At 37.0% G+C, this 25454-nt stretch overlaps 1 protein-coding gene across 1 annotated transcript in view; it reads right to left on the minus strand.

The window, feature by feature from the left end:
* Positions 1 to 25454, minus strand: part of LOC134539633 (KH domain-containing, RNA-binding, signal transduction-associated protein 2) — a 184160-nt gene that overhangs the window by 17140 nt on the left and 141566 nt on the right. The window contains exons 5-6 of the mRNA XM_063381819.1: positions 18718 to 19012; positions 15107 to 15272 (exon numbers count right to left, since the gene is read on the minus strand). Coding sequence (XP_063237889.1) covers positions 15107 to 15272; positions 18718 to 19012 — 461 coding nt within the window. The remainder of the gene's footprint in view (positions 1 to 15106; positions 15273 to 18717; positions 19013 to 25454) is intronic.

Here is a 25454-nt window from a genome sequence, read left to right on the forward strand (position 1 = left end):
TCGCAAGGGCAGCTGGAAATATATTCCCACAAAAATACTTTGGTTATGAAAACATACTCTCTTTTTCCGCGGTTGATTCTGGAAGACACTCTCCTATTAAGTTATTTTTTTTCGTAACCCCAGTAGAGGAAAATAATTTCCGCTTTTAGTTGCCCAGAATAAATAAAGTTTGAAAGAAACGGGAGGGAGGTAACCGTAAAAATTGCCATTTGGTTTTCTCGAAGTTTCTTTCCTCTTTAATAGAATTTCAAACTTTTATATAAAATGTACAAAAAGGGTAAAAGATAATCGTTATACAGACCATGGATAGCCAAATATAAAATTCCACAGTAACATTTAAAAAGAAAACAATATGTTATTTGCGCCCGGAAAAAAATTGTTACATGATGTATATAAGAAGTCATAGTTTATGTTCAGATGACATCACGCAAGATAAAACCAATATAAACCAAGATAAAGCCAAATTTTTCCCAAAAAATATAGTTTTTCAACTAAAAATTTTCTGGTAATCAGACACAACGTGTCAATTTCAATTAATAGTCAAAATGGTTGAAATCCTATTTTAGGTTTTTATTTTTGCTAGCTGTAAAAGAATTGTCCTCATATTTTAAAATATCAAGCTTTGCCCTGGGTTATAGCGCGTGATCTTTAAACATAAAAAAGGCCAGTTTAATGTCAGTTTTAAACCCAAATGTGAAACTCATCAAAACATGAATTAAAACCGGGCTTTTTTACACACTTAAAGCTTGTAAAAAAAAAGCTCGATTCTGTATCTACTTAAATACCCTTGGTATATGCATTGACGTGTTATTGTATTTTTGGAGTTTCAATGTTAAATTTTATGCACAAATATTTCCATGGAATTCATTTATTCAATAAAAGGGTTACAGCACAAACGAACACGGTAGGCTGAGAAATTTGACACAAAAACAGTAAATACAGAAAATTACAACTCCTGACAACAACCGCCATACAGGAAAATCCAGAAATAAAGAAAAAGCCAACAATATCTGGACGATCCAACGACTACAGAATAGTAGAAAAACACCGTGGACTTTTATCACGAAACAGTTGCGATGTTTTGCAATCTGGCTTCTTTTCCCATCAGCTCAGTCACAGACAGATTTGTTCAAGTATGTAAGATTTCACATCGGCTTTTTTTTTTTTTGGCTCGAACTCCGTGTGTTTATGTTGTCCATTCTTAAATTTTATTCTATGACAACCAGAATGTAAACAAACAATGGCGCATAACAGGTCAGCTCGAAAAGATATTTACATTTTTACCAATGGTAATGTAGACAACTTTTTAATAATGCACTAAAAATTACTTTTTAAAATGGTGATGAAGATAAAGTTCATAACACTATTATAAAGGAATAATGATCAATACACACTTTGTAGACATATTGAATATACATATTAATTTTGTGTTTTAAAAAGGTAGACGACTCTGTAAACATTAAATTTTGAATTATATTGCATGTGTGACTATTCACATTGTGTAAATATTTACGTTTTTAAGTCCGGGTGCGGTAGTGTCCATGTGGAATCTGTTTGAAATAATAAATAAATAAATAAATAATAATATAAAAAAATTAAAATGGTAAACAATTTTTGAACACAATATATATATAGGGTGTGATGGAATTCTCTATAAACCGCGAGCCAGGCACACGAGTAAAATCTTCTGAAGGATGCAATCCCACGTACTACATATGTGCTTTGGCTGAAAATTTGTCTCTATAATTTCAGACCAATCGCAGAAGCAGAGATAATAACTTGAAATTTTTTATTTCCAAACGCGATATTTAAAAAAAAAAATGAAAAAAAGTTCCCTATCTCTAACTACGTGTAAAAGGACGCGTATTCGCGTGACAGGAAATGTAAGAAATCTCAATGAATTCTGCAAACTTCTCAACGGAAACCTGAAACCCACCCAATTACTCTTACTTGGTCCCAGATAACCACATCTTCTTAGAAACTATACTCTCGCAAGTTCTGTGTTCCGTTGAAAATTAAAAAAAGGACCAAAACGTGCCCGTTAAGAGTAAGTATGTTTCTGCTGTAGATAAAGGTGAGCTCAGTTCGCGATTAAAATTAAAAAAAAAAAAAATTAAGACATCTAAAGATCCATAGATAATATGTAACAAGCGAGTTTATTATGAAAATTTTCTAACAGTTCGCTTTGGCGTATGACTTATGCAAGCCAGAGAGAGAGAGAGAGAGAGAGAGAGAGTAAGTTGGAATGACGGGCAAGGGGAAGGAAAATTCACCTTGGTGCACAGGGGCGGAAACGTAAGTTTACGCCCTCTCTTAGACTTCCTTGTAGGGCGTAGCTCGTAAAGTCTATAACGGGATGGTCGGGGCGTCTGTCCGTCTGGGCCCTCCAGGGGCCTAAACTCCACGCGAGACCACGAACCAGCGAGGTGGCGTACAACCTCCTGGCGGCCGAAGAGATATTGCAAAGATTTTATTTTTCTCTTTCCTCCCCGCTTCCCAACCACTTCGTTAAAAAAGAAAAAAATACCCGTCGTTTGGCTAAGAGCAAGGTCACGGGAAAAGTGTTTCCGAACGGTTTTTTTTATCCTTGCGAGGAGGAACCGATGAGGTTCAAGCCGCGTGATCCGGATCGAAAGAAAAAAAAATTGGTTTTCGGGGATGAAGGGTGGGGGGGGGGGGGGGTTGGGGGAAGCTAGCGCCGCGCAGAATTTCTTCTGGAAAATGGGGGAAGGAAGGTCAAGGTTCTTCGTAGTTCGTGGTGGGGTGGATTCGGATAGGTCGTAAACTCCCTGGCCCGCCCGATACTCCTCGCGGCATAAAAGAAACAAAGTACTTACTAAATAGTTACCATAAAGTTTGCGTTCCCAATATTTAATGAAAATCAAATTTAAAAATTTAACCCCCCCCCCCCTCGACTTTGCGTATTCTCACTTGAAGCTATTATTAGTAATTAAAATGGATTAAACACTATCGCCGTATTTTAACAATTTTTTTTAGTTTAGTTTTTGTAGTCCATAGAATATAATAAATACCTTTTTTCAAAATATTTAACTTCCAATTGAAGTATTATAAGGTTGGCTCCGCTTTGATGCAAGCATTACACAGCTTAACTCAGTTGCTGATGATACAAGGCATACATCTCTCATAGATAAGATATTTTCAAATATCTCCCACAATAACTAGTTACTTTTCTTCCAAGCTTAGACTATTCTGTCTATGTTCATAGAATCTTAGCTATAATTTCCATGACAATTGATACAGAATGTCACAGCGTTTCTCAAAATCACATTCATTAAAACACAGCTTGGAAGAAACTTTCCATTTTTACTTAATGATTTCTTTAAAAGGTAAAGGTTACTATGTCCACTCCAAGGACATCATAAATTACATTTTTGCAAAGAACACATTCCGAAATCTTTAAAGTGCTGACTTAAATAACATAAAAAAAATATAAATTGATAATTACTAACATGCTTAAATTTACACAACTATTTGTTATCAATATTAATATGAAATTGCGTAAACAACTTTTTCTTCGAGGTTGTGACCAGACTCTAAACTAACCTTAAATAACCAAATGTAATTGTATCTATTGTGTTGAATGATATTTAAAACTGATACATAAAAATATGTATATTTCGAATCAAAAATTATAAATGTACATTTACGCTTATTTTCGAGCGTCCCTGTTTGGTCTAAACCGAACAAAATAATTTTGAATGTAACAATAACCATGTAGCTGTCTCTGAGTTTCAATAATACGATTGGAAAGAATTTTTTTATAAATATCTAAAAATACTGTTGGATGTAAAACATTTAAAGGGTCTTCAAACCTCACACCTCACGTTCCACTTTCACCGCCACTGGAATCGCGTAGGCACGTTTGCCTGTTCTCTCGTTTCCCCCAAGAGCTTCGCCTACCGACATCCTGCTCAAATCCCCAAATGCTCAGCCCAGCGTCTATTTGCCGTGCCGGAGCGCGGGAACTCATTTCCCCCGGGCGGGACTAACGGGATCGCGCAACCCTTTGGGGTGCAGGGGGAGGGTGCGTTCAGCTTACCCCGAGGGTATCGTGTGCATCGCTTCCGCGGGGCCCGCCCCATTTCCGAGGGTTCTCTCCTGATCCCCTCCCCGAGCAATAATTGTGGACATCACGCCATATCCCTGATCCCCTCCCCGAGCAAGAATTGTGGACATCACGCCAGTAACCTGCTCCCCCACCGATGCCAGAATTGTGGACATGCTAGCTTCCCCCGATTCCCCCTTGTCGCAAGGATTCCGGACAACCCAGTTACGCCTTCCTTCGCATCCCCTTCTCCCCCTATCCTCCCCCTGCAGATGGACTTCTACCCGCACGACGATTATCGCTAGGTCCTTTCCTTTATCGTCACCTCTTTTCCCCCACCCTCCTCACCCTTCCCGGGCCGCGACCGAGGACCCGAAAAATACCGTCTATTCCGAGAAGGCTAAATGGCCCGTTATCGAGGCCGTCTCAATCTCTCTCCTTCCTTTCCCAAATGTACTTTCGGTTTATTTGATACCTATCATATGATTACTTCCATTCCTGGCTCCCATCTGATGGATCAGCCGTTCTGCCCGTGCTAAAGTTGAGTGTCCTGTTTGTTACCAACGTGGTTTTTTCCCCGACAAACCGCCAGCATACCTACATTCGTCGACGGTTTTTACCAATTATTTTACAAAGAAAGTCAGACACTACTTCCTTCTGAACATATTTTTTTCCTACTGAAAATCAAAGGTTTTCGCAAGTATTCATTCCAATTTTATTTTCTCTAAATTCTTAACAGTTTTAAATGACAATAACTATTTCCCTTCGCAGTATCAAAATATTTCACCACATAAAACGTAACATTCTGAAACTTTACATTATATTTTCTTTAGTTGAGTTTTATTTTGTAAAAAAAATAAGATATAAAAAACATAAAATTGTTTCATAACATTATGGATGATAGGTGATTGTTATCTGGGATATTTTGAATTTATCCATATTGCACTACGTTTTAATAATTCTACTTTTTCACATGTCCTTTCATATAGCCTAGCTTCAAATTTTTTTTAAATTCAAAGACAGCCATCAGTTTAACTATAAGAATATCTGTAGTTTTTAGCGGCTGTGAGCTACATACCGTCAATTCATACCAAGACGTAAAAGCATAAAACAGTTATTGTTAGGCAGGTTCTGCCGAGCAACACATTTGGATAAATAATTTTATATTTAAACTATATAGTACAATATTTTCACATTAAGGCAGGGTAAGGATCAATATTTATTTGATTAGAAAACACAGTACTTGAATTACATAGGTATAAAGTACATAGGCATAAAGTATAACTAAAAAAAAAGTTGCACTTCCCAGTTATGTCAAGGAAAAAATATATATTATGTACGTTTACGATAATTTTGGCTTTATTTTAATTAGGTTTTGTACAGTTATGGGTGCGATTGTATCACATTCACTTTTCGTAGTGAATTATTTACCACGTGTTCTGACAGAAATACGGATAGATAAAAACGTGTTTTGAAAGGAGTATCTCAATTGAGTTAATCTCTTTGCGTTCCTGTCCACTCGCGCAGCAGTTGATGAGGTGATTCGAGTGGGCTAATCACTCACGAGGTGATGATTATAATTCCCGGAGAGTTATTTTGGCAAAGTGTGTTTTTGGTGCTACTTTTCATCCCGCCATCTCAGTCCGTAATTGCTCCGTTTCACTGATTACGTCTCGTCTGCCTTCTAACGTCCATGTTACTCCTCACCATGATTGGTTTTTTGTGCATAAAGTTTTAGTTATTTATTTAAATTTTTGGCATGACATGGCATAAGTTATACTTTCCAAAGTTTTAATACAGGTTTTCAGAATTATACATACTAACTAGGTATGGGCAATAAAATCCTCTAATTCCATTAATTTCTTATTATTCGAAGGATTCGTTATTCGAGGAAAATGATACGAAGAAAAATGTTAGAAGAAATAAAGTAAATTAAAAAATTTATCACTGATAAACGCTGAAGTTTACTAGGTAATTTTTTTCTTAACTATCCTATTACCATTCCCCAAGATTTTTTTCCCAATATCGTATTTTAAAATTTATTATATAAATAAAATTACTATATATAGATTCTGTAAATTTAGTATGTAAAACAACCAATTAAAATGTATAATGTTTCATTACTTTTAATTTTTCATTTATTGTACGTTTATTTATTTTTGATCCTTGACACCTAAATTCGGATTCGATGTTCGGATTCGAGAAGATTGGGATTTGATCCAAAACTATTGGAATCATTTTCATGTATATACGCTATTGCTGGTTTCCACTGTATGTCATAGAGAAACCATAAACATTGACAGGAAATTGAATAGGCACAGACACTCACAAAATCACGCTCAAATCAGCAATTGTTTCGGCTTATGTATCCTACTGTGTTTGTGCCGTCGTCGTTGTTTGGCTGGAATATCTGTTTTTAATCATATTTGGGTTGATATGTTCGTCGCTGTATCGTCAAAGATTTTTTTCTGTTCTTGTTACAACTTTCTTGTTGTTTCCAGGCCACTGTGTTCTTCTGCGCCGTGATATATATATATATATTTTTTTTTCGAAATGATTCCTTTCACAGAATTATCTGTGCTGTCATTCTTGACATCGGGTAATTTTAACATGTTTTTTGTCCATTCTTGTGGCTTCACTGTGGTATACAGTGAAAACCAACAATAGCGTTTGTCCATAGAACTGTTTTAAATCGTAATTAATGCGGTAATTATTACATATGCAGGGATATAGCATTTTATTTTGTTGCGCATTAAGTTTATGAAGAACAGTCTTCAGGTTCGTCGCGACAAAATAGGTTGAAAAACTTTGTACGACTTATGATATAAAGATCTAACCCAGGCTGGTGAAATTTTTTATTGTAAACAATAGAAAAAAAATAGTATTTAAGATTGAACTCAGTCTGGATTATGTCTAATTAAATGAATTTCTACAACCACCACGAATTTTTTTTCGCTGTAGAAAAGTTATTTTATTTTCAAATAACGCGCCGCAAAAAAATATTTAACAAAATCCAATTACAATAAAATTATTGTTAGAAAGTAAATTTTAAGGCGAATGCCAGCTTTGGAAAGTACTTCAACGCCGTAAGTCGTACGGGAAGCCTTCTTTTGACAGACGAGAGAGCCAAACGCCCGATAGTGCATCTTCGTTTTTTTTTGTTCATTGTAAAAGGTTAGGTTAGCTACATTATAAATACTTTAAAACACTGTGGACGGTTGATTTGGTTAGGATAGCTACATTAAAGATACTGTGAAATCATGCACATAAACGGTTTCCTAGCCCTGGATAGCTACATGTTAAAAAGTTATTTGCTAAGCAACCATAAAATTATTTTATAGTATTTTTAATGTAGCTATACTCACCTAATATAACCAACCATCCACAATGTTTTAAAGTATTCATAATGTAGCTAACCTATCATAATCGACCGCAAAATTTAATGCCACACCAGTTTATACAATGAGATATAACGGGGGGGGGGGGGGGGGGGGGAAGCGAGCATGAACTTCGGGGAACTTCGGGTGTGGCTCTCTCGTCTGTGAAATGTAGGCTTCCCAAGTCGTACAGGTATCGAAGTTTTTTTTTTTTTTTTGCTATGAACCTACGACCCAAGTGTGGCGGTCGAATGCAGACTCACTCTGCATACTGTTCGAAGGCGGAAAAAGGTTCCAAGGGAGGGGGGAAGGAGGGGGAAGTATGTAAAGGTAACAGAGAGGGGGGGGGAGAAAGGTCCGTTGCCCTTTTCGGCACGCGCGGACGTATTTCCGTGCGGGCTCTCTCTCACTCTCACGCAGCACGGGCGCGTGTGAGTCGGTGTTGAATTATTCACGGCCCGAAGCGGCCGTATTGTGTTGCGGCTTTTGGAAAATGGTGTACCGAGGAGTGTCTGTGGCAGGGGGGGGGGGGGTTAGGGGAAACCCTCCCTTCACGAACCCGCAGCCGAACAGTTCCGAGAGAAAGTTATCCGCGCGTCCGTTGTGTCGCCTCGGCTTAGGGAGGTTATGTTCGAAGCGCGCGTCACCAACATATCTTTACCACACAGGAATATATATATATATATATAGATAGATAGATAGGTAAGCTTACGGTTCACGGGAACCTTTCTTTTCACAGACGAGAGAGCCAAAAACCGAAGTTCCCCGAAGTTCATGTTTTTTTCCCGTATCTTTAATGTAGCTTTTCTAACCAAATCAAACGTCCACAATGTTTTAAAGTATTTATAATGTAGCTAACCTAACCTAATTGACCATTAGTATCCTTTTATCAACACCGTCGTATTTATTTACAATGAACAAAAAAAAACCGAATATGCACGATTGGGCGTTTGGCTCTCTCGTCTGTGAAGAGATGGCGTCCCACGGTTCACATGGATGAGGGACACGTCCGAACTATTCCGAAGTTCTCCAAAGATGGCCGAACGCTCGTGAAAATAAAAACACACACACTCATGGCTTATTTTACAAACTTATGATAGCATACCTTAACTTCACTGTAAAAATTTTTTGTACATGGAACAGAAATATTCATGCAAATTTTTGACGGTATTTGTAAATTTGTACCTTTATACGTAAAAAAAACTGTATCACTACGAAAAAAAGGTTTTCGCTGTGTTACTGGGTTCACATTTTTATCCGGGCGTTTTATGGTTCTTGTTGTCTCAGTAGGTATCTTCAACAGTTAAAAGTTAATATTTAACCGTTCGTTGAATAGATTTCCATTAATAAATGCGAACATTAAGAAGCATTTTAAAACAAAATAAACACAAATGATAGAAATTTTGATTATCTTTACCGTGGTTAAAAAAAGTCCCCAAATAAAACTTTAATTAATATATAAAATATGCGCCAAATTTTCGTAAGAAACACTCAGTATTATCTCGAAAAACATATTTCATATACGAAAAAATTACCGTGGACATGTGTTATACAAAGTTACAACAGCTTTCTTGTAGTTATATAAACTATTTTGTGGCAACTGTTTACCAAAGGAAATCTGGGAATCTTTTGTAAAAGTACAAAAATGTTTTCTGTGTAACATACCCTTCCGGATAAACGTAAAGCCCGAACCTAAACTAATATTCTACTTTGGTTTTTTTTTTGGAACTGTTTAGGTTGTGATAATTGCTTTCATCAGTGTGAACCGCATGGTATATATATATATATATATATATATATATATATATATATTAGTTTGTATTATAGGTATATATTAATTTGTATAATACATTGCTATGGTAATTTTTGCAAATAAAAAAACGATTTTGGAAACAATACTGAATACTTCTGGTCGTGCTTACGATAATTGGCGCATAATTTTTAATTTTGCTTCATTTTTTATACAAGCAAAGCTTAATTTTTCCAAACCGCGGGAAATATAATCAAATATTTAACAATTTAGCTTTGCATGGTTTTATTATGCTTAACAACGTGCACAGTTCAATATGTAAAGCTAATTTATTGAATAGTTAATGCATGTACTGGAACAACACAAAACATTATTGCCTGGGCAAGAATCCAAACGATGTATTACTGCGATCATTATTTTTTTGGCGATACGGTTTTTAAAATGTAAATTCAGAAATGTGAAAAATATATTTTATTTTACAGTGTTTATTGATTGATTCAGTTCCATTTACAAAAAACTTCAGAGTGCAAATAAAGCATATACAACTTTCACCTTTAAGGTCCTTCTCACGCACTGAGTTATACATCACATTTTCTTGAAATAAAAGCTATTCAAAGGATTTTTTTATAAATTTATTTTGAAAACTCTCTTGAATTGGTAATAGAGTCACAAATTTTGTCGCCAGGTTTATTTTCTAAACATTGTATTGGAGATGTAGCAGGCCACCCGAGTGAACGCAGTTATGAACAACATGCACGACACTTTAAAACTACCAGATATAGGTGAATATGTGTCACAAAATTCTAAGACCAATCATAAAATGCTCTCGCGATAAATTTACAGGAAAAAATCCTCAAACGTCCTCAAACGAGACAACCCCGATGGCGTGTGAAACCAATTCTTAAACGTGTAATATCCTAAATTAATTTCATGTATAATTTCATGTTTTAAATAAATTATATCCATTATCGTTGATTTTTTACTGTAGGTTTTGGCAGTTTAATTATTTTTAATGTTTTTTTTAATTCAAAAGAATATTTATAATTTCAACCTAAAATTAAATGGAGCTATGATATTGGTATTATACCGTTTTAATTAATATTTCGTAGGCACCCCTTGCCATAATTTTTTTTAAATAAATCTTTTTAAATATATATAACAAATTAATTCCTAAATCCTATAAACCTGAGTTTTCACGTATTCAGCAAGCTTAAATCACACAAAAAAAATATTGTTAGAATTCCTCTCGACTAATTAAAATTTCTTTCCTGCAGTAAGCCCTTACCATTTATAAATTACTAACTTCAAGAGAACGTAAAAATTTACGTTTATATGGAAAACAACTTTTACCGCTTTATGAATAAAAACTGAGAATAAAATTTACGTAATTGCGAACGCAATTATTAAGAAAATGTTTTCCGAATACAATAAAAAATTTACTGTGTGAGTAAAAGGAAAATAAATCTTGCTTTATTGCTACTAAGTTAGATAATTAAAACCTGCAATACATAAAGGCTGGTGTGAAAATTTATTAATACCTTTAACGGAAATTAATTTATTTAACCTCTAATAAACAAAAAAAAATTATTGTAGATAATTTCTATTTCATTATCGTTTAATTAAACGTTCGTCAAAGCTTTGCGTCCATTAATATAAAGCACCTCGTAAGTCACATGATAATTGTTCACTCTAATAATGCTACTATTTTAAACGTTGCTACTAAGGAGCTAATGAAATTTTTTGGAAATAAAATGAGAAATTAAATAACTAAGATGACAGTGATTATAATAAAAATTGGTAAATAAGCAAACGTTTCTCCAAACATGTCAGTGACAACCAAACAATAACATTCCTACTCTAAAATTTTTAATGAAACCTTTAATTTCCTTTTTAGAGCGAGCAAACGTTTCAACTAAAACTCCGGGGTAGAATAAGTTTAAGTTTTCCATTCAAATTATTCTGATTTGGCAATAAATATTATGCATGAAACCATATTTTGTTATATACTTAATCTATTTTATCCGTCTCTATATAAGCAAAATAGAATAAATACATTGTATGGTTATCGATGATAAAAAAATCTTCACAATTGATTAAATAGTGACTTACAAGATATCTTCTCTAAAACTAATGACGGCTTTATAATATTCAAAATTCATTGATTAGGTGATATTTTTTGGAACAAACACAAACACAATAAACTGAAATGAGAACAGTTCTGAAAGTGAAAGCTTCCTTTCTCTTTCTGACAAAAAAGTGTTTTCATATAAATGTGGGTCCATTCTTAAATAATTAAAAATAAATTTGTTTAAAAAGGTTTTTTGCATTAAATGTAACGTAGTAAAATATAGTTATTAATTATTAGACACTAACGATTAAAGTATTTTCCATGCACAGAAAAAAAATTGTTTTGAAAAAGGTTTATTTGGAAACCATTTGCCAATACATATTTTGTAATAAGTTACTACAAGAAACATAGTTTTTTACAACACAAGGAAACATTTATTTAAGCATATATGAAATACGTTTTAAGCGATAACACCGAGTATTTAGCCCTATTACAATAATTGGCGCAAGATTTTATATTTTAATTTTTTTACTGTTTCACATAATCATTAATTGTTTTAAAAATTGGAAAAAGATAATCGAATACACAACAATTTGTCATTATTTTGTCGAATCATGCTTATTATTGTGCGCAGTTATTATCGGAAAGCAATTCACGGAAATGTTTACAAATAACCTTAACTACTGGTACCGGGACTCACACAAAGCATATATGCCCGGGTAAGAATCCGAACCCAGTATTACTGCGATTACTATTTTGCAGTGCTACAGTTGTTTTCATGTAAATGAAAAAAAAAAATATCTGTAATATCTGTTCCGTTTACAAAAAGAAATTATAATTTTACAGTGTGCACGTTTTTATTTTTATTTTTCTGTTAAATTATATACGTAGGACGACACTATTGACGTTAGTGATGCATTTCTGTTTCCGAATGAAGGGAGGGTACTTGACAGGTCCAGAATACCATTCCACCTGTCAGCTGCCAGCTGCCAGCTGTCAGCTGTCAGCACACGAGGGGTCACCGCGCATGCCGGTGCCGACAGGTTTCACCGCTCGAGAACCTCGCTTGGTCAAGAGAGTGTTTGAGTGGGGGGGGGGGGGGGGGGCGAAGGTATGAGAAGGGAGGGGGGTTAGTTCGAGTGCCTCCCCCCCCCCCCCCCAATTGATGATACGCGCACCCACTGACAGGTACAGACTGCACACCAAGTACGATACGGACGGGAAGCTTGCAAGGTGCGTAGTCGGAAATACGCGGCTTATTCCTACACTGTAAAAAAATATAATCGGAAAATGCATGCAGGATGTTCCATAGCTTAACGTCAAGCTGAGAAAAGTTGATAGGCCAGTAAAGTACGGTCATGAATTTAAAAAAAAATTCTGAAGCGTCTTATTTTTTGAGTTATAAGGTTTATATTTTCCCTATTAAAAATTATTGTTGCCTCGTAAGTCATGTGAAGAAATTTTGTGGTGTTCCAATTACTTAAAAAAGAACTTATAAGTGTTCACTATGGTCAATTGAGACTACAACAAAGAGTCGTGAGTGTGACACTTCTCTAAATCAATCAGAGTGTTATAAATTTTTTGAACAAATAAAGGTTATACATTTACAAATCGCTTGAAGGTTTACATCGTTAAATAACCACCAAAATCTACAAAATGATATTTATCAGAATAAAACAAATTAACATATTCATTTTCAATGTAATTTTACAAACGATGCAGTAAAATTAAATGACACTTTTAAAAATACACACCCATGCATATATATATAATTATATATCAGGAAGTAAAATAAAAGCCAACAGACTTCATATATTTACCAAATAATATAATTTGTACTTTTAAACATTCTAAAGTATTTTTACTTGAACACAAGAATAGAAGCACATCAACACATGTAGGTGTAAAATTACATCAACTTCTGTGTAAATATGCTGCTATGTATATTTTGAGTAAAATTACGGATCCTTTCACAGTGTACACAGCAAAATAAAATGTTTTGTACTTGTACAAAAGACTCCTTTGGAAACCAGTAGTCAAGAATTTGTTCGTAACACCACACTAAAGATATTGTAACTTTGAACAACACATGGCTATGGTTGTTTTTGAATAGTATTAAATACGTTTCTCGAGACAGTACTGAGTATTTCTTTCGAAAATTGGCGCATAAGTTTATATTTTAATTGATGTTTCATACAAAAATATTTTTTAAAGCTTATTTTTGTGCGCAGTTAATACTGGAAAGCTATTCAGGAAACGGTTTACAAATAATTTTAACTATTGCAGTTACTGGGACAACACAAAGCATAAATTACCGGTTAAGAATACGAACCCAGTATTACTGGGAACACTATTTTCGTAGTGATACAGTTGTTTTCATGTAAATGATCAAATTTAAAAATATCTTTTTTACATGAATATTTATGTTCCATATAGAAAACAAATCCCAATGTAAAGAGCAGTGGAGGCTAAATGTTTGAACACGCACAGACTCCTTGATCTCTTACTACACGCTCCAAAATGTCCGAGAATCATTACAACAACTGGATCTCTGAATAATGCGCCAAATCTCCGCGCTCAAAAAAGTTTGTCTACAATTTCCGTTTCAGTTTTTACTGCGCAGCTAGCGCCAGTCTCTCGCACAAAGCGAGAAGGGGACTGAAGATGCTCATCAAAATTGTAATCAAATAAGAAACTGAGGTACAGATAAAATTAAAACGAACTCGAGATAAAAAAAACTATTTATTCTCAGACATGCAGCGGTCTCTAATATGAGTTTTAGTCACTCCAAGACACATTATTGTCTCCTGAATAATTAAATAAATATTGTTTTAAATAAAACGCTGTTTTAACGTATCTTTATTCTTCCAAATTTACAATTTTAGAGATATTGGCCTATTCCTTTCTATATTTATAATAGATTAAATCTGGTCTGCGTTCCAATCATGAATAAAGTACGAGATTGTGAAGGTTTGCGACTTAATGAAAGCGCAAAATTTCCATTATCTCTGTCGTGGATTTCGAACAAATGCGTTAATGTTAAGTTCTGTTTGTGAAACTGAGACCAGAAAAAAAAGGGTCAGTGGCTTCCACATTCATCACTATAATGCGCCGCGACACTCCTTGCTTTTTATCAGCGAGTTTTTGAGCGAACAAATCCACATCCAGAAATGCTTCCGAATAACGGAATCAACATTGGGATAGGCACGCATCGCCAGCCAAGGAGTGTATTTTGAAGACGATTAATTCAAATATTCAAATGCACTGAGAGAAAGGTTTGTTTGCCTCAACAAAATATTTGTTTGGTATATGGCGAAATTAATATATTTTGTCAATTCAAACGAATATTTTGTAGTAGAAAAGATTATGTTGACCCAACAAATTAATGATTTTGTCAACTCAAATGTGTATTTGGTTAGGTGTAAGAAATTATTTTTGTTACTTACCGAGTTTGGTTAAACTAACAAAATATGAGTTGTGTATTTCCAAAACTGGCCATCTCCCTCAGAACAGTTTTGCGAGAAATCGAGGAAAACTGTTTACTCAATTCCATGTTGTGGCATTCAAGATGTTGTAATGTAGAAGTTTGTTAAAAAAAAATGCAACAATAATATTTAGTAAAAGTCCTACAAATATTTGAGTAAACAGTTTTGCTCGATTTCTCGCAAAACTGTTCTGAGGGTTGATGGCCAGTTTTGGAAATACACGACTCACATTTTGTTCCCACCAAGTAAATATCGTTTTCGCCATACGCAAACGAATATTTGCTTGATTCGAACAAACCTTTTTTTCTCTGCGTGATTCAGTGGGGGGAATGTGGACAACTGTGGCCGGTGTGGACTCACCCGTTGGCCACCGGGTGGTAGTCGGGCAGGTCCTTGGCCTGTGCGGCGCGGGCTCGGGCGAGGATGGACAGCACAGTCCGCTTGGTGGGCGACATGGCCAGCCGGGTTCCTCCGCCGGGCAGCAGGGGGCGCTTGCGGCAGACCAGCTGCGTGGAGCCCGCTCCGCCTGCGAGATCAGGGACACGAACCCTCGCCATCTCTCTCTCTATCTCTCTCTATCTCTCTATCTCTCTCTCTACTAGGGGCCGGCGTTCCTGAGACATCCTGGTTTAAGGCCAGTGAATAAGCAACTACCTTGCATGACCCTCCCACACACACATTCGATCACGATCATGTTCGATCGGCAGGGACCACAATCATCACCATCTCTCTCTCTCTCTCTCTCTCTCTCTCTCTCTCTCTCTCTCTCTCTCACGCATACTAGGGGCCGGCGTTCCTGACACATCCTGGTCTAAGGCCAGCGAATAAGCAACTACCTTGCATGACCCTCCCACACACACATTCGATCACGATCATGTTCGATCGGCAGGGACCACAATCATCACCATCTCTCTCTCTCTCTCTCTCTCTCTCTCTCTCACACGCATACTAGGGGCCGGCGTTCCTGACACATCCTGGTCTAAGGCCAGCGAATAAGCAACTACCTTGCATGACCCTCCCACACACACATTCGATCACGATCATGTTCGATCGGCAGGGACCACAATCATCACCATCTCTCTCTCTCTCTCTCTCTCTCTCTCTCTCTCTCACGCATACTAGGGGCCGGCGTTCCTGACACATCCTGGTCTAAGGCCAGCGAATAAGCAACTACCTTGCATGACCCTCCCACACACACATTCGATCACGATCATGTTCGATCGGCAGGGACCACAATCATCACCATCTCTCTCTCTCTCTCTCTCTCTCTCTCTCTCTCTCACACGCATACTAGGGGCCGGCGTTCCTGACACATCCTGGTCTAAGGCCAGCGAATAAGCAACTACCTTGCATGACCCTCCCACACACACATTCGATCACGATCATGTTCGATCGGCAGGGACCACAATCATCACCATCTCTCTCTCTCTCTCTCTCTCTCTCTCTCACGCATACTAGGGGCCGGCGTTCCTGACACATCCTGGTCTAAGGCCAGCGAATAAGCAACTACCTTGCATGACCCTCCCACACACACATTCGATCACGATCATGTTCGATCGGCAGGGACCACAATCATCACCATCTCTCTCTCTCTCTCTCTCTCTCTCTCTCTCACGCATACTAGGGGCCGGTGTTCCGAGACATCCTGGTCTAAGGCCAGCGAATAAGCACTACCTTGAACGACCTCCCCCACACACATTCGAACAGCAGGGACCACAACCATCACCATCTCTCTCTCTCACACACACGCACACTAGGGGCCGGTGTTCCGAGACATCCTGGCTTAAGGCCAGCGAATAAGAACTACCTTGCATGACCACCCACACACATTCGGTCGTCAGGGACCACAACCATCACCATCTCTCACACACACACACACGCATACATAGGGGCCGGTGTTCCCATACATCCTGGTTTAAGAGGCCACTCCAGTGTTTCAGGGGCACTACACAACCCGCGTTAACCTCATAAGATTCAATGCTATTTTAATTTTGCTTATAACTTATTAACTAATATATATTTCGAAATGATGCTTGCTTGATTTGTAAGACAACGATGCTCTTATCAAAGCCCCTTTCTTCAAAAATGTGCATAAATTATGGTTCAAACCTAGACAATACACTTATGCATATTAGTAAAGATTAGTATAAAACCATAATTTCTGCACGTTTTTGAAGAAAGGGGCTTTGATAAGAGCATCCTTGTCTTACAAATCAAGCAAGCATCATTTCGAAATCTATGTTAGTTAATAAGTTATAAGAAAAATAAAAAAAATAGCATTGAATCTTATGAGGTTAACGCGGGTTGCGTAGTGCCCATGAAACACTGGAGTGGCCTCTTAAGGCCAGCGAATAAGCACTACCTTGCATGACTTTCCACACACATTCGATCACGATTATATTCGATCGGCAGGGACCACAACCAACATCATCACTCTCTCTCTCTCACGCACACTAGGGGCCGGTGTTCCGAGACATCCTGGTCTAAGGCCAGCGAATAAGCAAATACCTTGCATGACCCCCCACACACATTCGATTATGGCCCCGGACCTAGGATGGGAGACGCCAACCCCCCCCCCCTCCCCACACACACAATTTTTCAGTCACGTGCTACACATTGTAATTGCATGGTTTTTTCTTACCTACATCAAACTTCACCTAGTGCAACGCTGGGTTCTGTAAAATAATTGTCTAAATTATCTGAAGCCAATTTAGAAAACCTTACATTCTTAACTTGCTCATCGCAGAACTTAATAAGACTTGATCCTTTACTCAGTCACAGGAGGTTAGTGCAAGGTAAGTCAAGTATGGCAGACGAAAAGCATTCATAAATAATAAATAATAAAATAATATTTAAAAAAGCAGTGTTTTTAAAAGGATTAAAAAGTAAATAATTATTTCTCATAGCTTCGTAAAGATTTATAACCCCATACGTATTCCTAATTCCGTACAGATTGTTCTAAAAATGTGTAATTGTTTATTTTTTAACAGCTATTAATTTGTAAAATTTAAAAAGGAAAAGACGTGGAGCACATGTGATCGATAATAATGAGTGTTAGAAATATCTGTCATTTTAGAAATACACACACCTGTTCACATCATTTACACTGCAATCAAATTTTTAGTGAACTAAATACATGCATCAATTATTGTCTATAGCATGCGCCCAACGTTTATGGTGCGTTATGCAATCCGCAACACTGAAGTGTTATGCTCGTAGCCTAATGCCACGAATCCGGGGGCTTTGATAAACTAAAACAAAACAAATTGTAACGAACAAAAAAAAACTGAAACAGAAGCGATTTAATATTTCACTCTCATAAGTTCTAAGCTATATTCTAAGTTTTAATATCTAGCGCATCGGGAAGTTAGTTTAAAATAGATTGCAAAATTTGTACCAAACAGTCAAGAAATAGAGTTTGAAAAAGTTTTAAAATAAATAAAGTGTGGGCAGTTTATTAATATTTGCATATAATACAGGAAATATTAACCAAATAAATTTTTGGCAAAATAATATCAAAGAGACTACAAAGTTATTTAGTATTACGATGTTTTATTTACGGCGAAAATAAATATTTATTTGTTATATATTTGAATGGAAATATATATATATTTTTTGTTATTTGCTGAAATATTTAACCAAATGTATGTCTACTTTAACACACGAAACATTAAACTTCTTATTATGTTTAAAATGCTGCCGTATTAAAAATAAAATTAGAAATTCGAATAATTAACTAGTTCCCTAAGATAGTTTTATAGCATATTATCTACCGTATCATGAAAATTGATTTAACAGTAAAATTTCCCTTTGGCTTTGTGAACTTTGGTTCGCGCCATTCGTCACAGATGGCAGCACCGTGGTCACAACATTTCCGTTCCGTTCTCGGGTAAATCACTCCCACCGACAGCTGTGATGTTACACACGAGGAGGGGTAAGGGGTAATGGGGGCGGGAGGTAGCTGCACGCACCTGCCGCCGCCGCCTGCGCCCTGGCCTCCAGCCCCCGCAGCGCCGGGTGCTGCGCCGGGGGCGGCGGGGAGGCGGCGACCAGGGGCGTGGGCGGGGTCAGGCTGCCGTTGCTGCACGGGCTGGCCGTGCCGGCGCCGCAGTCGGCCCCCGCCGCCCCCTGCAGCGCCGCGCCGCCCCCTCCGGCCCCGCCCGCCGCCCCCTGCAGCGCCTCAGCGCCGCCGCAACCCCTCCCGCGCTGCGTGTTGAGCAGCTGCATCTCCCACATCTGCTCCTGCCGGATCTCGTCGTTGTAGTCCTGAAGCAAGCAGAGGAGCAATCCTGAGCTCAGTCGGCGTCAAGTAACCAACACTCGTCCTTCACACGATTCATGCAATTCAGAATATCGATTTAATAAAAAAAAAGTGGTTGTCTGTAAAGTCGGTTTACGGACGATAGTTTAACGTGACAACGTCATAAAAAATTGATGAAATTATTGCATATTTTTATGAATAAAATCGAATAATTTTTATTGAATTATCACTATTTTTTATTGATGCAAAGGAGTGAAATGGAATCTACAATTTAAGTGACAAATTTACTTTTATATGCACTCATTAATTAAAATATGTTTATTACTTTAACGAAGAGATTATTTTTAACTTTAACTTTTATAAATGTTTGCTATTGAACGTCTTCCAATCTGTGTTATTCTGTTAAGGAGAGGACGATGATAGGAAAAGTAGGAGACGAATGGGAGTGTTTCAAGTTTAATGTGCCTCGAAAAAGTCAAATCGATGGTTGTTCCAATCGAGTGGAAGAGAGATAGATGTGGCGCAAGCGTGCAATGAGCGCAACCAGACAATGTGCGTAACGGGACACTTTTTCGGGCGTGGAGCCGGCGTTCATCGACTTATTAGACGTTGTAACGTCAAACATTTCCTTGTACATACGCCATTGCAGTTTTTGCACTGCTTGTGAGGAGGTTAAAACATAGACATCAACCCATATATATATATATATATATATATATATATATATATATATATATATATATATATCAACCCCCTGTTTCACAGTGTTCCGATATTGTTCTGTTCGTGCCTAATGACGGGAACAGACGACAGTTTCCGAAACGTCGCAGCTGTGTTCGTCTGTTAACTGCTATTGTTGTTGTTGAAACTGTCCGGTCGTTGTTAAGCCCGCTCAGTTCGTCTGTGCCTTTTGTTGTAGTTTTTTACCTCCTGGCTGAATTACTTCCACGGAGTTCTCGTGCCGTCTCGTGTTTGAGTTTGAGTTTGTTCGTATGTGCTGTCGTAGTTGTGTTGTATAGGTTCGTCGCTTTGGGTTTATATTTTTAATATTAGCTAATTGGGGCTTGTTTTCGAAGGGGTTTGTGTTTTTCTATGACAAACAGTGCAAAACTGCAATGGCGTATGTCCAAGAAATTGTATTATATCAACGAAAATATGGCTCAGTTTATTGTCACTTATGTACGATACAATACACTAAACTATTTTCAGATTTATTGTAACAAAAATGGTTAAAAAAATACTAAGTATTACAGTTATTTAAAATAAACTGTTTTTTTGGTTAAATAATTGAGATAAATTTTAATTAAAACTGAAATTCAATAAATATGCTGAATGTTTATTATATATTTTTATTATTTATTAAATAAATATGTAATCATTAATGATACAATAAATTATACACACATAAACATAACCTCACATAAATACACTTTCTAATACCTATATTCACAATAAATAAATGTTTATAATGATATGGACCAGTGTTAAATATCAATCACTAAATTATATGATTGAAAAGCACATATATAATTTTTATTTGTATGTTGCTTTTTTTTTGCATGTAGCTGTTTTTTTTCCATCCTGTGACAATTTCGCTGTGTGGTCCGCGTGCATCGTACAGATTAACTCAGAAATGTTTTCATAGTGCGCCTGAAAAAATAACTTCAATAATTTTCCTCGTAAAAAGGCACCGGAAAATTCCGCGGATTAATTTCGTGATAGGCTAGAATTAAAATATATACCTTTGAGTTGCTTCTGGATGACTATAGCCCAACGAGGAAACCTCAATCAAAGAAGTATCGAATTAATAGACTACCCAGGTAATAAGTCTCACAAGTCAGCAGCCAATGAACAGACAGCATTTGCTGGCACACACAATAATAACTGTGGAGTCTTTCCTGGAGTTCTTTATTCCCCGAGAGTTTTTCCGGTGTCTACTAATGAGCTATCGGATATATTAACGTAGAGAAAAATCTTTTTAGAAAATTTCACGTTTAAAAAATAACATCTCTTGAAGGTCATCAGATACGCAGAAATGCGTACTAAAGTTGAAAAATTTTAGTAAAACTATAAACTTCAAAATTAAAGCGTATTAAAAAAATTAAAATAAAATTTTTCGAAAGGGCATAATTAAAAAATTCAAAATATCATCAAAAGATTACCAGTGACGCTAACTTGAATTTCCTCAAAGTGAAACATTTTCACAGTTTTTAGTTTAGAGCCCTATGAATATGAGAAATATTTAAGGAGTTTTTATTTTTCCAGGAATGAATTTTTAATGACGATTTGAACGATTCTAGCTATTTATCATATCAGCTGGGAAAAAAATTATTTTCTTTCTGTTTTACGGGCAGATAATTGGGTAAAGGTTGGTAGAGAGGGAGAAAAACGGAGGAAAAAAAAGTTTTAAATTTCAAATAACAAAAAAAAAGAGGCGCTTAATGTAATCGGACCATGAATGAAGAGTGGCGCAATACTTCGTGCGTCTCGCAGGCAGCATGTGCGGAATCTGATTGCTGGTATAATTATTTTTTTTTCCCTCGCTTGGAGTGTTCTTTGCTACCCACGCTGTGCTTTTTTTCACTCAAAATGGGACGAACGACACGAGGCATTCGTTTTTGTTGGCGGTGTCTGTTTTCAGCCTGGCAAAAGAGAAGGGAGGGTTTTCAATTGCAATTGCACGGTTACGCAAGCATAGACGCGTGATGAAAAAGTAAGCTACCTGCTGTACGCAAACCGCTCGTGACATATTTATGTTATGACGATTAAGTATTATTACAAATGATTCCTTACTATTTGATTCAGTGATTTTATGAATTACGCTTTTGTTTTGAATTTTCGAGTGTCTCGTACAGTCGCTGTTTTGACTAGTCACAGAGAATCAAGAGCGTAGCTAACATATTGACTTTGAATCAAATGATCTATGTACATGATAATTTTACGATACTGTTTTTGTAAAACCAATAGTAATAAGTCAGAAATATTTATATATTTAAATGGTTTACGTTTGTTGTGTTTAGAGTTACGTTCTTGTTTAAGTTTGGTTTGCGTGTGCTGTAGTTTGTGGATGTGGTGACGTCATAGCAACAGCGCACGTAATTAATGAATGTTATGAATTTTCGTTATTAAAGTCACTTACAGCTAGCTGCTGTTTTGGTTTTGACGTCTACAGTTGTAGTGCAGCTGAAATCGTATAGTTAACTAGCACATTCAGCCATAAATATAAGGGAGAAAGAATCTGGAAGCTTTGTTTGATTGGTATACACGTAGTGTGATATCCAAAAATATTGTAATAAGGAATGCTATGAACACTTCTTGTAAAGCCTCCTAATACAAGTGAGTACAGCCATTTCTACTAAGTCCGGTAAATGAACAGCTACTGACACCAACGCAGTTACGCCCTAGTACACAACTATATTTCCCCAAAACACTATTAAACATAAAGATGAAGTAACTGGCTTGTGAATGACATATATTGAGTCGATTTAAGGATTTTAAATATTTCTAATTGAATTCTGAACTTTTCACCAGTGATCTATGGTTAGGACCACGTGATTTACGGCTATTGTAGGCCGGAACTTATATAATTGAACCATTTGAAATTATTATTTTATCGATAAATATTATTACTCATAATATAAATTCCCTGAGTACTTTCGAAACAGCTAGTGCCCAACGTAACTTTTCTGTGTTTTAATATACCGTTAAACCTAAACATACTAACTATTTGGACTTAGTCAAATAAGGAACATTTAAAATTATTTTCTGATTTTGAGATTAATTAAAAATTATTGTATAAATATTAAAAAAATGTCTTTACAGTATTTTTTATGTAGGTGGTGTTGCACCAAGTAACAATTGTAACAAGTGTTACGCAAAGAGTAACAATATCCAACAGAGCACAATTTTTTCATCGGTAATTTGTGCAATAAATACCTAGGTACACACAAGTATCCTTTTCTATTACCAGTGTAGAGTTTCCAATGCGCACGATTAGCAGCTTTCAAGATAGAGAATATTTAATTTAATTATTAATGAAACAAGTTCCACAAAATTTTTAAATGCTTGGAACAAGTAAATGCAAATGTAAAAATCAATTATAATTTATAAGAGAAAAAATCGAAAAGTTATAATATCAAAATAAGTTAATTGAACAATTAAATTAACTATTTGATGGTTTACTTGCCATTCAGCGTCATTTAACTCTGTGGCTCACTATTCTCACGTGTTTTTTTTGAAATTCAATCCGCACACAGAAAAAAATTAAATTTTACATAAGATCCCCATGTTGTCAAGAAATAGTCTTTATCAATACAACAAAGATAATGTAACTTTGTGCAAAACATGGCTATAGATACTTTTGTATATATTAAATACGTTTTTCGAGATAATAATGATTACTTCTTACAAACCGTTTTGCATAGTTTTATATTTTAATCGAGGTTTCATTCAAGCATTATATTTTTTAACAACGAAAAAGATAAAATAAAATAAAATAATTGGACTTTAATTCGTTGTATGTTGCTTATCAAGTGCGCAACTAGTAATGGAAAGCTGTTAAGGGAACGGTTTGCAAATGACTTTAACTATTGGAGGTACCGAGACAACGCAAAGTGCAAAATTCCCGGGAAAGAATCCAAACCCAGTATTAACGTGAACACCAATTTTGAGTGACACACTTTTTTTTATGTAAATTTACAAATTTACAAATATATGTAATTTCTGTTCTATTTTTTTTTTTTAAACAAATATGTACATAAGAGCGTCTCCAGAGGTTTAGAGAGTGTCAGGTGCCGTAAGGTTTGGAATTGTTAATAGGGGGGGGGGGGTGTTGGTGTGCAGTAAGTGGTCTCGACTTTAGTTCTATGTATAACCGGGCGCTCAGCCAAAGCAGTCAAGAAGACCCTTTCTCCTCTGATCCTCCGGTGTCACTACGTACGGTCCTGCGTTTGTTGTAATTGTTCGCACGCCCTTCCCCCGCGCAGCGCTTTCATTATTCACCCTTCTCCGTGCCCGACGCCTCGCGTCTTTTATTCATGGTTGTTCCTTTGTCACATTTGCGGGGGTAACCGCCCTGGGGCGATGCGGCAACCTTCGCCGTCAGCAGTGGAGCCCTCTGCACTCCAGGTCGCGTTCAGGTGCTTCTTGTATCCCTCGCGCATCGCCCGCACGAACCCGCGCGAGACTGCGTACCGTTCCCTGCTCCGTGCGCGCTTCGGTGCGGCGGATCAAGACACCCGTGTCTCGTGGCTAGAGACCGGAAAAATTCGCGGATTCATTTCGCGATAGGCTGAAAGTCAAACATGTGTGCAATTCTGCTGGTTCTGCTATTGGCTCGCAGTTTAAACTGGAGCTCTCTGGGCCAATGAGAGACTATCGACCGAAGAAGCGTCAAATCACAAGCCACCCAGTGGAGACGCCTCACAATTTAGTACCAACCCAATGAACACGCGTGTTTACTTGAGAAACGCATAGGATAATGGAGGCTATCCTAGAGGTCATTTAATCCGCGAATTTTTCCGGTCCCTACTCATGGCCGATACGTAGAGACCGGAAAAATTCGCGGATTCATTTCGTGATATGTTAAATTTCAAATAATCATACCATTGTGCTGCTTCTGCTATTGGTTCACTATTAATATGTAGGACTCGTGGCCAATTAGAGACCGTCAGTCAAAGAAGTATCCAATCACGAGTTACCCACTTGAGACACCTCAAAATACAGCACCCAACCAACAGGCGCCGTTTGCCCAAATAGGCAGAGGACCATGGAGTCTGTCCTGAAGGTCATTGAACTAGCGAATTTTTCCAGTCTCTACCGATACGAATGAATAGAGACCTGAAAAATTCGCGGGTTAATTATGTGCTATGCTAAAATTCAAATAAGTATACATTAGTGTTGCTTCTGCCATTGGTCCACTGTTAATCTGGAGGAAGGACGGCCAATTAGAGACCCTCACTCATGGAAGTGTCGAATCACAGGCCACCCAGTCGTGACGACTCACAAGTCAGCAGCCAATCAACAGTTGGCATTTGCCCGAGTGTGTAGAGGATATTGGAGTCCATCCTAAAGGTAATTGAACACGCGAATTTTTCCGGTCTCTACGAATGAACAACCTACAAATAATTTCCGAATACATAAAAGTCCATGAAATAATGTCCAAGCGTCGTAGAGTTTTGTCTCGAGCTCACGATTAAAGAATAACTCAAACAGTTTTAAGATATAGCTCTGTTTTCTTCTCCCCTGCAGCCCCGCCTAACACAAAATGGCGGCTCCCGAGCGTAAAGCAGTTTTGTGTTCTGCAATTTGCCAAGAGTGAATCTGTAATTTCATTACAACGTTGGTTTCGTTTAAACTTCGTTTGTGAGTTACCATATGGCAAAAACATCCGCCGATGTTTAAGGCAATTCGAGACGACAGAGCTCTTTTTTCGCTGGCCTCCTCGCG

The sequence above is a fragment of the Bacillus rossius genome, chromosome 15 (genome assembly GCF_032445375.1).
Source record: "Bacillus rossius redtenbacheri isolate Brsri chromosome 15, Brsri_v3, whole genome shotgun sequence".
In the NCBI taxonomy this organism is placed as follows: Eukaryota; Metazoa; Arthropoda; class Insecta; order Phasmatodea; family Bacillidae; genus Bacillus; species Bacillus rossius.